At 42.4% G+C, this 16,064-nt stretch overlaps 1 protein-coding gene across 8 annotated transcripts in view; it reads left to right on the top strand.

Moving 5' to 3' along the window:
- Positions 1 to 16,064, top strand: part of LOC123806078 (BTG3 associated nuclear protein) — a 139,753-nt gene that overhangs the window by 14,296 nt on the left and 109,393 nt on the right. For 6 of the 8 annotated variants that reach the window (XM_045819085.1, XM_045819087.1, XM_045819086.1 and 3 more), the window contains exon 2: positions 11,544 to 11,682. In XM_045819085.1, the coding sequence (XP_045675041.1) occupies positions 11,613 to 11,682 (70 nt within the window). In that variant the 5' untranslated portion in view covers positions 11,544 to 11,612. Of the gene's footprint in view, positions 1 to 5,719; positions 5,736 to 10,898; positions 10,919 to 11,543; positions 11,683 to 16,064 lie in introns of those variants that run through there. The other 2 variants (XM_045819081.1, XM_045819080.1) reach the window with 2 other exon arrangements.

Genomic DNA, 16,064 nt, shown 5'->3' with positions numbered 1-16,064 from the left:
GCTTTCAGAGGAGGGTAGAGGTCTCAGGTGGACCTTGGAGCAAGGCCTCAGGAGAGGGAGGGAGATCTGGATGGATGGTCTGAGTGAAGAAGAAAAAGAAATCCCGGTGCCAAGATGCAGTCAGGCATTGTTTACAGGACTCTCGTCTGGTTCCTTGGAGAAAAGTTCCAGTGACAGTGGGTTTGGAAACCAGATTTTTAGTTTGGGATCCAGAAGGCAGGGGGAAGAGACAGTGTTGGGGATGGGCTCCAGAACGTGCTCTAGCAGTTCGGTGCAGGAGAGATGTGATGCTGGTAGCTGGTGGCAGGTAAGGTAGACTGGAGTTTTATTATTTTTGTTTTTTCTAAAAATTTGCCTATTCTAAAACGTTTTCTTTTGGAATAAATGAGATTTACAGCTATGAGAGATAGTACGGATTGTTCTTATGTATCCCACACCCAGTTTTCCCCGTTGACAGCATGCATCACCATGGTGTGGGCAGTACACCATGGCATGGGGCAGTGTTTGCCAACACGGAGCTCTTGACCTAGCATGAGCGTGTTCCACCAGATCAGTGATTTTGTACCACCGCCTCCTAACTTGAATCTGGAGAAAAGTCGCTAGAAGAGTGCAGCAAATATACAGGTGCATATCCTTCATCCAGATTCACGAGGGGTTGATGTTTGGCATGTTGCCTTGTGTGTTTTTCCCCTGCATTTGAAAGTAAGTTGCAGAGATCAACTTTGATCACCCCTAAATGTTTGAGTGCTCATGTCTGAGAGCAAGGACATTCTTTTCATAATTACAACTAAAAAATGAACAACAATTTCACTGTCACTTAAGATACTGTCCATATTTAAATTTCCCCTGAATTTTTTTCTATGGCTGAATCCCACTCTATCCCTAGGACCTCACCACACATGGCAGGTCTTAGTCTCGGTTCATCGAGATTAGAGCTCTGCTAATTTGTCTTGTGTTGTGGACTTTTCACGAGTCCTGGCCAGCACACCTGCACCTCTGCCCCCCGCCCGCCCTCCGCTGCTGCCCTGTCCCCTCCTGACTCTCTCAGTTCTCAGTAGCCTTCCTTGATCTTCCGGGGCTGGAGTAGCTGTCTCAGTCTGTGTTCCCCTAGCACTGTTTTTAGCCTTGACTAAGCAGTAGGTCCCAAGTGTCACTTCTTTGACTTATTACATCATTAGTCCACATCTTAGGGGTGAGGTTATATGTTTGTAGCATATGTTTAGGTGTATGTATGTACAGTATGTGCCCAGTGATTACTTTTTGAATAATGTATGAATGAATGCAATAAGATCACTTCATATTAATTGTGTAAATGAGTTCATAGAGACTCATTCAAGTTTCTCCTGGAACTAAGAAATAAGGTTAAGGTGTTATAGCCTATAATCAATTGTACATTATTAAACTTATTCATCTTTGGCAGATGTCATATTTTATTTGATCAAAATAAATACTTCACAATGTAAGTAATTTAGTAACTGTAAGAAAAGAATTAAAATATGGGTGTTATGTATCTAAAAACCAAAATTTTTGTTGCAAGATATATTCAGGCTTCTGCAGTATATTTACATTTATCTTTGATAGTTGGTAAACCAAGTAAAAGTTACTTTTAAATGCATTTATGGTTTATATTTTATAGCAGAATTTATCTGTAATTCACATTAATGCATATGTGGTCTTTATGTTTTTTTTCTAGAGATGTACCTGAAAGCAGTGGGTGTCCAAGTGTGGTCCACAGAACCCCAGGGGTGTCCTTGAGACCTTCCTGGGGGTCTGTGAGGTCAAACCAGTGTCCATAATGATTGTAAGGGGTCATTGCCTTTTTTGCATGTTGACATTTGCACTGATGGTGCAAGGTCAGTGGTGGTAAAGTTGCTGCTGCTTTTGCATAATTGAAGTGGAGGCCTCAAACTGCAGTTGTACCATTGAATTATTTACTGCCGTGCAATTGTAAAAAAAACCTTTTTCACTTAAGAATGCCCTTGATGAAGCAGGGAACATTGTTCATTTTATTAAATCTCAACTTGAGTACACCTCTTTTAAATATTCTTTGTGAAAGACAGAATATATGTGGGAAGCACTTGTGCTGCGATTCGGACTGAAAGGATTCCCTCGCGGACAAGCCCTCCTGCAATTATTTGAGTTGCTAGCTGAACTAGCCACTTTTTTTCCATGGACTGCCAGAAAAGAATAATTGACTAGTTTGACCAAAATTTCCTACTAAATGAACAAAATTAGCTTGCCACTTCAAGGAAAGTACTAACACTATTGCCAGTGATAAAATTTGAGCTTTCAAGTGAAATTGGAATTTCAGAAAGCTTGTATCTCCTGCTCTGAACCTGACAGCTTCCTAATACTTAATGACTTTCCGATGAGATCAGGGCTCCTGTTAACGAATGTGATGCTTTTGATAATATACAGTAAACAACATTTGGAAGATCTGCATATCTCATGAATCAATATTTTCCAGATGACAAATGCATAATGTTACAAAATCACACCTGTATGAAGGTCCATTTAAAGGGCACAACAGACCAATGGATTTTAAAGTCACAAAGTACAAAGTTCACTGATACGGTTTTACACGTTGCACAGGCCTTTAGGGAAAAATTAGACACTTGTTGAGTTTTGGTGTTGTATTAAAGAGTACCTGCAATTGCCCGAAGGCCATTACAGTACATACTTTTCCCTTCCCCAGCAGCACCTCTGTGTAAGGTTGGGATTTCTTCATATGCACCAACCAGAACAATCTATTGCAACAGATTGAAAGCCGACGCAGATAAGAGAATCCAGTTGTTTCCCATTAAGTCTGTCATTAAAGAGGCTTGTAAAAATGCTGAATTATATCCCTCTTCTTGTTAAGATTTTGCTGCTTTTGTTGTTTTGGAAACTACAGTTATTTTTCATAAAAAATGTTTTGTATATTAATATGTCCTATGTTGGTTTTTATAATTTTTAAATGAATAAAGAAATATTCAAACATTTTCTGTTCTAATTTCAAATGTGATTACTATTGGTAGATATACCCATTCAAGCACAAGGTTTTGGGGCCTATCTAATTTTAAGAAGGTAAAGGGGGTCCTCAGACAAGTGTGTCTGTGGATTAGGACAGTGGGTGCTGTGGGATCAGCTTACGTCTGGCTTCTCTTTCCTGCATTTTTTTTTTTGTGGTTTATATTTGAGGAGGTTTATATAGTTTGGAAAGCATGAATAAAAGTGGCAAATTTAATCAAATATATTAATTGTTAAGGAGAAAGAACCAGTCCTCTGAGGCTAATTTGACTTTCTTTTCCTGATTTTAAACTTACACATTTTTGTGGGGGGTAGGAGGACTGTCTTAAACAGGGGTGTCAAACTCACTTTCACCGGGGGCCACATCAGCCTCGCAGTCACCGTCAAAGGCCGAATGTAATTTTAGGGCTGTATAGATGTAACCACTCCTTAGCAGTTAAATGAGAGCTCTGCGCTGCAGCCGGGAAGAAACAAGGTGGAGGGCCGGATTCGGCCCATGGGCCTTGTGTTTGCCACCTGTGGTCTTAAAGAAGAAACAGTGTGGCCTGAATTTTCCTAAGTGGAAACCGGAGGAAGAAGTGTTTCTTGCTTTATGCCAGTTCCCTAGTTTATCTAGTACCTGGCCAGTTATTTAGTCATATTTCTTTTTCCCATTTCATTGTTTGTATACCCCCCTACCAGTCCACACTGAGTTTGGGAGAAAGATAAGTAAGCTGAGTCTTTTCTCCCTATCTCAGTTTAATAAAAATTGGTTTCTTTGCTTACTCCATACTGGTTTTTAATTAATTTATTACTATACTTATATTCAAAAGGATTTGACTAAACAGAATGATCTTTAGTTTTTTGGAGGTTTCCCTGTTTCTAGATAGAGATTTAGCTTTTTAACTAGGTACTAATTAGCCACTTTCTTAAGTGGGAATGGAAATTACTGTTGCAATTTTTATGGCATCGTGGACTTGACATTCGGGGGTGGGTGTGGTAGGGGAGTAAATGTCAAGTCCACAATACCATGTACTCCCATATAAGCACAAGGTTTTGGGGCCTCATTAATTTTAAGAATCCAGGGAGGCAGATCCTGCTGTGGGACTTTGGTGACAGTGGTCCTTCCTCATCACTCCTGTCCTGTTCCATGCATCTTTTCTGTGTAATTGCACTCAATTAGAATTGTATTTCTAATTTTCTAATTGTAAGAATTGTATTTAGGATCATCTCCCTCTTGTACTTGTTCATGGCTACATCTAACCCTCAGAGTAATATTTGTGTCACCTATAAAAGGAAGTTAGGATAGCAGTAGGTGACTTCCAAGGCCCCTCCAAGATATGTAAGGGGTAGCCCTGGCCAGATAGCTCAGTTGGTTAGAGCCTCATCTTGATATGCCAAGATTGCGGGTTCAGCCCATGGTCAGGGCACATACAAGGATCAACCAATGCATGCGTAAATAAGTGGAACAACAAATCGTGTTGTTTTTTTCCTATCTCCCTTTCTCTGTCTCTCAAATCAATAATAATAAAAATGATATATAAAGGGTATGCCAAGCTTTTTACCCAGGCTTGTGGACTGCATCTCTTGAGTCGTTCTGCATGCATGTGGTGGCTGGTAAATAATTCTAATAGAATAGGTCACTGCCCTGGGAGGTTATACACCTGGCTGCCTTGTTCTGCCTCTTGCGGAAATCACCTGGTCCAAAACAGATTCCGTGGCACGGACTGGTGTAAGAAACAACTCTGTGACAACTGTTCTAAAAAACTGATGGGAAAAAAAATCCCATATGTTGAGATATCCCTAGTGAGATGACCCACGTGATGTCATTCCCACAGTGACTGAGACTGTTCCAGAGTCCATACAGGGAGGCTTTGTTTGGTTATTTTTTCTCTTGCTGCCCTTGTCTTGTCATGAGAGCTGATAGTCTACAGTGTTTTCCTTTTTAGCCTTTACTGCTGAAGCTAAATTGATTGCTCAATTACAGGAGCCTTTCTTTTATTCCTGTTTTAGTGGCATTGTGGTTTTATAGTATAGGTGTCCAAGGTTAACTTTTCTGTAAACCTTAACAATGAATTTGCAGTGCTACACTTCAGCTGATGAGCAACAGCTACGTCTATTGCTGACAGCTGGTGAGCAGCTTGTTGCGTTTTCGCTGTTAATGTCCTGAGTAAGTGGGATGCCTTCGGTGGGCTCTGAACAGATGAGAGACAGTCTGACATGAGTTACGACAGGATCCAGAGAGCTTTTTTTTTTTTTTTTTACCAGATATTGGGAACAATGATGGGGTAAAGGCAGAGCAGAGAGGCCCCTGTGAAGGCCAGTGCATGGCTTCAGATGTGTGTAGAGTGCCTGTCGTGAGAGAATTTGCCCACAGATAGGACATGAGAGAAAAACCAAGGACTGAAGGTTTTTGTTCTAAGCAACTGGTGCCATAAATTGGGATGGAAAGTGTGGGAGGAGCAGGTTGGTTGTGGGAGTGGGTATTGAGTTCAGTTTGGCATGTTACAGTCGGGACCAGACCCCCAGGGGAGCTGTCCAGCAGCCTGTTTGCTTCGTGGATTTGGAGTTCACATGTGAGGTCTGAGTTGAAGGTGAATCTGCACCACCAGCACATAGACAGTATGTCAAGATGATTGAGAAGAGGTCCAGCACCAGGCCCTGGGCCCTCCGTGTCAGGGAGATGATGCAAACCTTCAAAGAACCTCTGCAAGGCCAGGCCAGCAGAGTGCAGCCAGGCCTGGAAGGTGAGGGAGGGAGACCGGCTGTGGAGGAGGTGGGAGTAAGCCCTGGGCATGTGCTGCCGTGGGGAGGACAGGTTGGGTGGGGGCAGTTTGGTGGGTGGAAAAGCCAGAGTCTGATCAGGCTGGCTCTAGAGAGAATGTGAGGGGAAGAAATGGAGACAAGCATGTACAGGCGACTCTGGGGAATTCTGCTCTGAAGGAGAGCAGGGGAATGGAGAGGGAGGAGAGGGAGGTGGGGAAATAGCAGTGCAGTGGCTATTGGGAATAACCTGGGAGGCCGATTGTGAGGGACTCAGAGAACTGTCGAAGTGCGAGGGCCCCCAGCTGTGAAGAGGGGAGGGCATGCTTGTGGACAAGAGGAAGGCCAGGTGGTGCCCATACGAGCCACAGTCAGGGAAGCCAAATTCCAGGGAAGTGGTGGGGAAGAGAAAGCAAGGTTGCCAGCTCACTGAGGGAAGGAGGAGCTGGGATTTGGGAGGGAGAGGAGAAAGTATGACACAGTGGTCCAGGAGAACGGAAGTACTCACAGAGCAGGGAAGGGCTGTTTTGTGCCCGCGGGCATGGCTGTGTGTGATAGATGCACACGAGAGTTGTGAGCTATATATGTATTGCTTTGTATTAGAAAACCAATTTCACAGGTGATATACAAATATGGGCGTATAGAAAACTCAACAATCCAGAAGGATCAAGAATGAAGGTCACCTCATACTGTTTGTAATCCCTCCCTCATGGGTAACCTTAAGTTCAGTATCTCATTTCAGACCATCTGGTGTGCATTGAGATATGTGGACATGTGACTGCGTACACATGCGACTTTCAGAAAACAGAATAGGGGTCATATACATACTGTCTTGCAATTTTCCTTTTATACTCCTTTCTGTTAGTATTATACTCTGGAGACCTTTCCTTTGTGGTAAATGTGATCAGACCAGTGTCGCTCACATCGATGTCTGCAGTGTTCACCGTGGGATGTGCCATCATGTACCACCTCCTAAGATCGAGCACTTCAGTTGTTGATTTGGTCGGTGGGCTCCTTTTTCATGTGTACCCAAGACGGTGTTCTCCTCAGCCACTCGAGAGGTTAGGATTCAGGATTTTAGGGTGGGTTCAGAGTATTTTCTTAAGCCACTTGCAGAGCTTTTAGAAACCAGGAAGAAGCTTGAAGCCCTTGGAAACTTTCCACTAGACTTTTATGAGAGACAAGTATTTAACTTGAAGGCTCTGGGTCCAGGGAGACCCTGAATGGGGCTTTGGGGTGGCTGCATGTGACAGATTCCAGAATATGTTGTGTTAAAGTAGAGTTCTAGCTAGTCATTGCAATTAAAGACATTATTGAACATTCATCACAGCCCAGTTGTTGTGTTATATTAAGACTGGACTGTCCATGACTTCTGAGAAATGGCAAATTTAATTTGCCAAAATGGCAACCGCATGTATTGTTCTGTTCCAGTTTTCTTGGGCTTGTTGCCCTAGTTTTTTCTATTCAAATCTTCACTGTTAGCAGAATTTTAAATGACTCTTTATCCTGGCCACAGAATCATTTTGAGTAAACAACTTGGATAACGTATGGTGGGCTCATTTGGAAGAGGTTAGGATTCAGGATTTAATGGTGAGTTTAGAGTATTAAGTCACTTGCAGAGCTTTTAGAAACCAGGAGAAGGCTTGAATTGTGCCCTTGAAAACTTTCCACTAGACCTGTGTGCAACACAGGTGTTTAACCTGGAAGCTGTAGATCCAGGGTCATCATGAATGGGCTTAATATATCCACGGTATATCACTTAGGTTAAGCTTGGCTGCATGTGACACTGCAAAATACGTTGTTTTAAAGCAGGTTGTTGATTCTTTTTTTTTTTTTTTCTTATGAGGAAGTCTGGGGCAGGCAAGTTTAGGGCATGTAGTGGCACTATGGATACGAGGACCCCAGGCCACATCTTTCATGTTCCTTGTTCTGTGGTCGTAGCTGCTGTCCCAGCCTCATCCCTGGAGTCCAGCAGCAGGAGGACAAGAAGGAGGGCAACGGCTGTGTGCCAGCTTTCCTTTGATGAGGCGTCCTGGGGCTGCCATGCACCATGTCTGAGCTCATGTCACATTAGCTTAAACTTGGTCAGGTAGCCGCAGTGTGCAGAAGGTGAGGTGGGGAGCCTCCTCGGGTGGCCGCATGGCCCTATAAATGAGAGCTCCTGCTCTGGTGTTGCTGAAGCCTGTGAAACTTGGCAGAATTTTGTCTGTGTGCTCTTTTCCGGGGGAAGGGTCCATAAGCAGTCTGTGACTGTAAAGTGTCTTATATCTGTCAAGTCAAAGCTCAGTTGAGTGGTATTATCTGAAAACTGCCGCCTTCATTAAAGTTCAGTGTGTCCCTTTAGTAATCTTTTATACTTTGGTTTTTAATTTGGAAAAAAGAAGACTGAGTTTATGGCATGAGTAGCTTTGATCTTCAAACTGAGCACCAGTTAATCTGTACTTGGAGGTCATCTTCAGGGGGCACAGATTTAGTACGACACCCTATTTCCTTATCCTGACAGGTTCTCCTGGAGCGGTTGCTGAGGATGAAGGTTGAAGAAATTCCCAGTGTTCAGCACAGGCACCAGGTTCAGAGAATATTACTGGATATAACTGAGGTTGGAACTGAGAATTTTCCCCACAGTTTATACCTAAATTCTTATGCCTAAATATTTAGTTTTCTGATCATCTTAAAAGTGTTTTTCATTTTTGGAAAGGTGATAAATGCACTTGATAAAAAAAGTATAACAAGGTAAAAAGTGAAAAATAATTTTCTTTACCCTTAGTATTCCAGGGATATTCTGTGCACACCTAGCATATTTCTTTAAATAAGCGTGTTGTGCACATTTTGCCCCATTTATTATTCTGTAGCACTGCATCTTGGGAGTTGTCCTTAGAGATATTTGCTTCCTTTGACAGTTGTTTGAAATTTCAGTGTTTGGCAGTGCCATACTTTTTTGTTGTTGACACACATTTAGGTTGCATCCATTCTTTTGCTGCTAAAAACATTGTCTTAGGGTTGTTTTTTTTTTTTTTTAACACAAATCTTTGAGTATGTGTGGTGGAAAGATTCTTGAGCGGGAAAAGGTATGATCAGGGCTGTGGCCAGAAGTGTTTTGATAGCCGTACTGCTTGTCGCTCTTCAGGGTTAGCCTCCCACCAAAGGCACAGGAGAGCCGGCTGTCCGTCCCAACTCTTGCCCAGTGCAGTGCACCATGCCGCGTGCGTGCGGCTTCGGTTTTCTTCCTTAGGGTCACCTTGTTACGCATGGGTTGGATCTTCTGTGTCACTACGCTACTTTTTCTTCAACTCTTTTCTTTACTCTTAAAATTTTTCTCCTTTTCTCATTGTTTTTCTGAAGGCATCATTTATTGTGTTTACTTGCTCTTGGATTCCTTCTAGTTTTCATTTCCAGAATTCTTTTTCTTTTGTTTTTAATCTTTTCTGAGTTCTGTCACTTCATTTGGGGCTTTTCTTTTGATGGTTTATGATTAGCAGTATAATATTTCCTTCATGTATTTTAACTTGTTTTGAAATATTCCATATCACTTTCCTCTCTTTTGGCGATTTATCTTTCTAGCGTGCTTTCACTTCTGTGCGATGTTATTTTACGCCTTATTCTCTTTTAAAATATATTGTATCTGCATGAATTAGACCTCAGTATTTCTTCTGTTGTTCATTTTTATGTAGAATTACTTTTCCTGAATATTTAGTAGGGAGGCTTTATTTGAATAGTTTTACTAATTTCAGTGTTCTAGAGCTCTATTTTCTGTGTTTTTTAGGGAGTTTTAATGAATATGGCAGCTCATTTTCGGACCTCTCTTGGCTTTGTTTTTCCCTCCCATATCTAGTTAGACTTTAATTTGCCTCTGTCACTGTTTTCCCTGTCCTGTGTATTTTGTAGTCTGTTCCCAGTCATTTCTTTTCAGTGTGCTTTACCTGAAGGGAGCCTTGAATGATTAATTTTGAGTGTTATTGGGGCCCAGAATGTTCTAGGCCTTCCAGACTTGACTGCAGACCTCTTGTATTTGTCTTCTGTGGGATTGTGCTCACTTCCTGGTCTCACCTGCTGTTCTCGAGTTGACACGTTGCTTCTCTGCTTCCTGCTGCATACCTGCTTTTATCGTGATGATCTCGCAGCTGTCAGTGGTGTGTCCCCGCTTACTTGTATTTGGGGGTTTGTTAGGAACACCTTGTCACTCAGTTCTGTTACAGACAGTGACCTGAATTTTGGTTTTGCTATCCTAGTTGCTCCGTGTGTCTTTATGGGAGGATTTGGGGACATTAAAAGTCTTTGTTACTGCCATCTTTGCCTAGTTGGACTATTCAAGGGTTAGGTCAGAGTGGTTCTGAGGTCCTTTGTTTCCCATCCAGATTGTTGGTCATCAGTCTCTTCTTTGTTAAGGACAGTGAATGCTTTCTCAGTCTTGTGTGAAGTGTATAATCTGGGAATAAAAACACCTTTGCCATTTTAATGATCATACCTTTGACGAGATGTTTATGTAAAAAAGCCTACATTTACTCCATGAAGGAAGATTTGAGAGCGATTAGTTCTTCCTACACATTGTCTTCCCTAGGAAATGCTGGAGCTGATACTGTTTAAGCTGTGGAATTTAAATCTGGATAAAAGAGAAAAGGAACCATGTTATTTACAGGAATTAAGAACACATGTACAACTTACGAATTTAATTTAATGCCTGTTGAAATATACCATTAAAAGAAGCTGTCAGGAGATTCCAATTTGAAACTAGAGGATCTAAAATTTTCAGTCGTCTGCTCCCTGCCCCACAGGAGTTGTGACTAGGGACTGTAAGTGCGTACGGTTACGGAAGGAGCTGTGCTCTAGGGTTGAGTGCATGGTTTCTGCCCTCGGGGAGCATGTTGTCTAGGTGGGGAAAGATACATAAATAACTTATCTTATAAATATTTACTTAGAAATAAAGTATAATATGATAAAAACATTATGGTGACATTGATTCCTGAGTTCTTCAGGACATCCTGTTTTCTAGTACTAAATTTAGATCCCTGGTTGACAGGTCTCATTTGGAATGGCATGGCCTCATTTTTGTTTTGGAAAATAAGTTCACAGTGTTTTAGGAGCAGGAAGAAAGTAACTGACTCTGTCCCAGACACAGTGCTAGGCTCAGGGATGACAGCTCACAGCACAGGTGGCCCAGCCCCGGAAGGTACAGTGTGGACAAGATGGTGGTGCTCCCGGGCACAACAGTGGGGCTGTGCTACAGCTCAGGCTTGTGCTGGAAGCCAAGGGGAAGCAAAGCAGAGGAACTCGGAGGGGAGGGCAGTTTTGAATAGCAGAAATGGAGTATGGGCATAGCCTTGGCTGAAGGGGCCATTTGGGTGAAATTTGGGAGTGAGAGGTATGTTACTGGTGGAGACAACAGTGTGATGGTTTTCTAGGGTGTGGTGTGTATAGCAGGAGCTGAGACCCCATGGGGAGCAGGTGGAGGATGGGATGTGTTCTGTGGGCCGTAGGGGACCACTGGAGACTTGGCTTGGGATGACAAGCTCAAACCATTTTAGGAAGGTGACTTTGGAGGTGGTGTGGAATGGATTGATGAAGTGAGAGGTTCTCCGGTAGGGGCTAGTCTGGTGATTAAGGACATACAAAATAAACATTTTTGGGACTCTTTCTCAATTCTCAAAGAACACCAACCTTTTGGTGTTTGGGGGCAAGAAGAACTCTGTTAAAAACTGTCTAATGTCCTCTTGAATATACATGGTTAGTAGTTTTCATTTCACAGGTCGTGACCGTTAATCTCCCTCTCCTCTGCTGTTTTGTTTGTTTTGTAGGTGGCAGAATCCCAGTCCTGTGTGAGTTTGCTTCTTCCTCGGTGACTGGCCCCTCTCCTCTCATTCTGGATGATGTCAGAACAGGATCTGGCGGATGTGGTGCAGATTGCAGTAGAAGATCTGAGTCCCCATCACCCAGGTACAGAGCTGTGGGAGAATAAATGGACTTGATTCTCTCTGTGCTGTAAACATCCAAAACCTCTTCCAGAAGTTGTCTTTAATCCTTTAAAAAAGGCAAGAGAAAGAGTGATGCATGCTGTGTGTGAAAGATCCGTTCCCTGATGGGTAGCTCTCGAGCACTTTGTCCGCTCTCCCCTCTTCTGACGGGCACAGGCACTGGCAGACGCTCTTGCCCTCTTCCTACCCCACCTGTAAGGGCTCCTATGACAGCTTTCTTCCTTACAGTGGCCCCCTTCTAAGATTCACTATTGTCACCGGCCATGGAAATCTTACTGTGTTCGTATGTACAGATTGACTGCAGTTTTTTTGACAACTGCATGATATTCCATTTATAGGTGTCCCCCCTACCCCGCCGTTTCTTGAAAATTCCCCTTGTGGATGGTATTTCATTTTTTGCACTGTTTTTCTATCATATAATCCCCTGCAATAAAGATTCCTGCACATATATTTTGGCAGATATTTTTTTATGTTAAGTTTCCAGAAGTAGAATTGCTTTGTATGTTCACAGTTTTGATAAGACACTGACAGACTTCCCAGAAATGTTTTACTAAAGTCAGCTGAGTGAGAAGAACTTTTCCCTATACTTTTGCGAAGGCTAGTGATTTTTCTCAATGATGTTAAAGGTGTACCCCTATTTTGAAAACTTAACTAAATGTTTGTTTTAAGAAGGCCCTAAATTTCAAGAACTTCACCTATGAAAAATCTTTGTCTGCATTTTTACTTTATAAAAAGATTTCTTAGTAAGTTTCCTCCTTTTTTCTACCTTAAAGTTTCACATTTCTGTTAAGTTTGAAGTCACAAGTGCACATAATTAAGTCAGAGTGTCTTTTGCCCATTTTTCTTTCTAGAATGGTAGAAATGCTGAACTATTTTTTCCCATAGAAAAGAGAATTTTCAGAAAATTTCTAAGAAAGCATGATGTCTATCCTGTATGATCTAAAAAAAAACTTCATTTGGAAATTAGGTATCTTAACGGAAGGGGAGAGTAATATAGATAATTTTGGAATTAAATGAATAGTCGTAAAGAAATGAGGCATTCTCTCAGGAATACTGTTCTTAGTTTCTCCCTTATTTTGCTTTTGATTTTTTTCCCAAGTTGGATTAAAAAAAATTTGTCACCATTAAAAGTCTAGATTTTAAACAGATTCTTCGTGGACTGGGGGCTCACGTCCATCAGCTCATTCAACTTTAGCACCTGTCTCATTCCCAGGAGCTTTCCCAGAGCTGCTGCCTTCACCACGAAGCTCTGCGAGTTTTCGCACTTCATACTTGGGCTTCTTCACCATTTTGACTTTCTAGACGGCACGGAGCAGATAAATACTGGCAAGCCTTTTCTATGTCTTTTCCAGTGCTATCTGGAGTCAGCGTATTGACCACTTTTTTCAAATAATTTTTCTGCAGTTCTCGGGTTGTGATTTGTGTCATCATCTTTTGGATTTGGTGGACCTGTTGATGTGGAGCATAGGATGTCTCCTGAATCTGATGCATTTTTTTCAATTGGTTATGCTATTACAGTTGTCCCATTTCCCCCCCTTAATTCCCCTACACCCTGCACACCTCCTCCCACCCACATTCCCCCCTCTTTAGTTCATGTCCATGGGCCATATGTAAAAGTTCTTTGGCTTCTACACTTCCTGTACTGTTCTTGCCTTCCCTCTTTCTATTTATTTCTACCTACCATCTATGCTACTTATTCTCTGTGCCTTTTCCCCTTTTCTCCTCCTCCCACTCCCCTGTTGATAACCCTCCATGTGACCTCCATTTCTGTGATTCTGTTCCTGTTCTAGTTGTTTGCTCAGTTTGTTTTTGTTTTTTTTTTAAGTTTGGTTGTTAATAATTGTGAGTTTGCTCTCATTTTACTGTACATGTTTTTGATCTTCTTTTTCTTAGATAAGTCCCTTTAACATTTCATATAATAAGGGCTTGGTGGTGATGAACTCCTTTAACTTGACCTTATCTGAAAATCACTTTATCTGTCCTTCCATTCTAAATGATAGCTTTGGTGGATAGAGCAATCTTGGATGTAGGTCCTTGTCTTTCATGACTTTGAATAATTCTTCCCAGCCCCTTCTTCTCTGCAAGGTTTCTTTTGAGAAATCAGCTGACAGTCTTATGGAAACACCTTTGTAGGTAACTGTCGCCTTTTCTCTTGCTGCTTTTAAGAGTCTCTCCTTCTCTTTAATCTTAGGTAATGTAATTATGATGTGTCTTGGTGTGTTCCTCCTTGAGCCCAACTTCTTTGGGACTCTCTGAGCTTCCTGGACTTCCCGGAAGTCTATTTCCTTTACCAGATTGGGGAAGTTCTCTTTCATTATGTTTTCAAATAAGTTTTCAATTTCTTGCTCTTAATCTTCTCCTTCTGGCACCCCTATGATTCGGATGTTGGAATGTTTAAAGATGTTCTAGAGGTTCCTAAATCTCCTCATTTTTTTGAATTCTTGATTCTTCATTCTGTTCTGGCTGAATGTTTCTTTCTTCCTTCTGGTCCACACCGTTGATTTGAGTCCTGGTTTCCTTCCCATCACTGTTGGTTCCCTGTGTATTGTCCTTTATTTCACTTAGCATTGCCTTCATTTTTTCATGTAATTTCCTCTAATTCAACCAATTCTGTGGGCTTCCAGATTACCAGTGTTTTGAACTGTGCATCTGATAGGTTGGCTATCTCTTCATCACTTAGTTGTATTTTTTCTGGAGCTTTAATCTATTCTTTCATTTGGGCCTTGTTTTCTGTCTCAGCGCTCCTGTTGTGTAGTGAGGGGCTGAGCCTTAGCTGTTCACCAGGGCGGGGCAACCCAGTTGCTGTGTTGTGACGCTGTGTGTGGGGACGGGTCTGAGAGGGAACAGTGCTGCTGCTTCTGCCCTCTGCCAGTTTTCACTCAGTTCCCCCACTTCCCATAATCAAATTGGGCCCTTCTGGTGCTGATTCTCAGATGAGTAGGTTTGTGTAAGGACCTGTGGGTCTCTCCAATGAACTCTGCTGTGAGGCTGGGAGTTTCTTCCACCACCGCAACCCCCACAGGTGTTTTCAGTCAGTGGTTTGAGGCTTTATTTCCCTCTGTGCTGGGACCCTGGGTTGCACCGTCTGTGTTGCTCCCTAGTTGTTCTTCCCAGTTTATCTGCATGAGGATGTGGGTCCGTCCATTCTGCAATCTGCCACCTCATCAGGTCCGCCAGCCGCCTTTCCTGCCCCAGTCCTCCAGCCGTCGCCCTGCCCGCCGTGGTCCTCCGGCCGCTGCCTTGCCTCGAGTCCTCCCCGCCCGGCTGCCCATCTCCACCCCTCCTACTGGTCTGGCTGAATGTTTCTTCTTTAACTTCTTGGTTGTTGGACTTCCATACAGTTCAATTTTCTGTCAGTTCTGGTTGTTTTTTGTTTTCAAATTTGCTGTTCTTTTGGTTGTGCGAGGAGGCACAATGTGTCTACCTATGTCTCCATCTTGGCTAGAAGTCTGATGCATTTTTTAGTAAAACCAGCACAGAGTAAATGAAGCAAGTAACGATTGGTAGTTTTGACATCAACACGAGCTTCAGTCACGGTCTGCCATTTTTTGGCCACAGAGCACGTTTTGTCATGGGTAAGATCCATGCCATGGGAATTAGTCAGGCATTTTTGCCCTGAACATCCTCAGTAATTAGCTTGAATTTTCCTAAATGCAGTGCAACTCTATCATTCTGCATGTCATTTAGGCTCACTTCAAAAACACAAACCTTGCCCTAATTAGTGTGGCTCATTTGATTGGAGTGTTGTCCCGTAAATTGAAAGTTCACAGGTTCGATTCCTGGTCAGGGCACGTGCTTGGGTTGTGGGTTTGGTCCTTGGTGGGTGCCTATGAGAAGCAACTGATGGATGTTTCTCTTTCGCATCCAAGTTTCTCTCCCTCTCTTCCTCCCTTGCCCTCTCTCTAAAATCAATAAGCATGTCCTCAGGTGAGGATTAAAAAAATAAAATAAAATAACCCTTGAGACAATCAGATGTGATTTTGGTGCCTTTGAGTTCTTGTGACTAGTGTTTTTCCAACATTTCTTGTACTGAACCCAGTTGGTGCTTTCACGTCACACTGCTCTTTTTTTAGAAACTGGATCAACCACTTTCTTCTTGACTCCCTTTTTGCCACCTTTCATAAGGCGCTTGCTTATTCCTGCCCACTGCTATGGTGTGCTCAGAGAGCCAAAAGCTGGTTCTGTTTTTTTAATAAGAAGCACTATTACCTGTTAACTGGCAAAATCAAGAGGCTTATCAGATCATTGAACAAGATTGGGGATATGAGTATAGCTATTCAACTACAGTTTTCTCTGTAAAAACTAGCCAGTTTGTTTAGAACTAGAACTTATAGCCTTGACCTC

This window comes from Phyllostomus hastatus, unplaced genomic scaffold, assembly GCF_019186645.2.
Source record: "Phyllostomus hastatus isolate PE091 unplaced genomic scaffold, TTU_PhHast_1.1 phas_scaffold_345, whole genome shotgun sequence".
Classification (NCBI taxonomy): Eukaryota; Metazoa; Chordata; class Mammalia; order Chiroptera; family Phyllostomidae; genus Phyllostomus; species Phyllostomus hastatus.
This window is presented reverse-complemented; position numbering and strand designations above follow the sequence as displayed.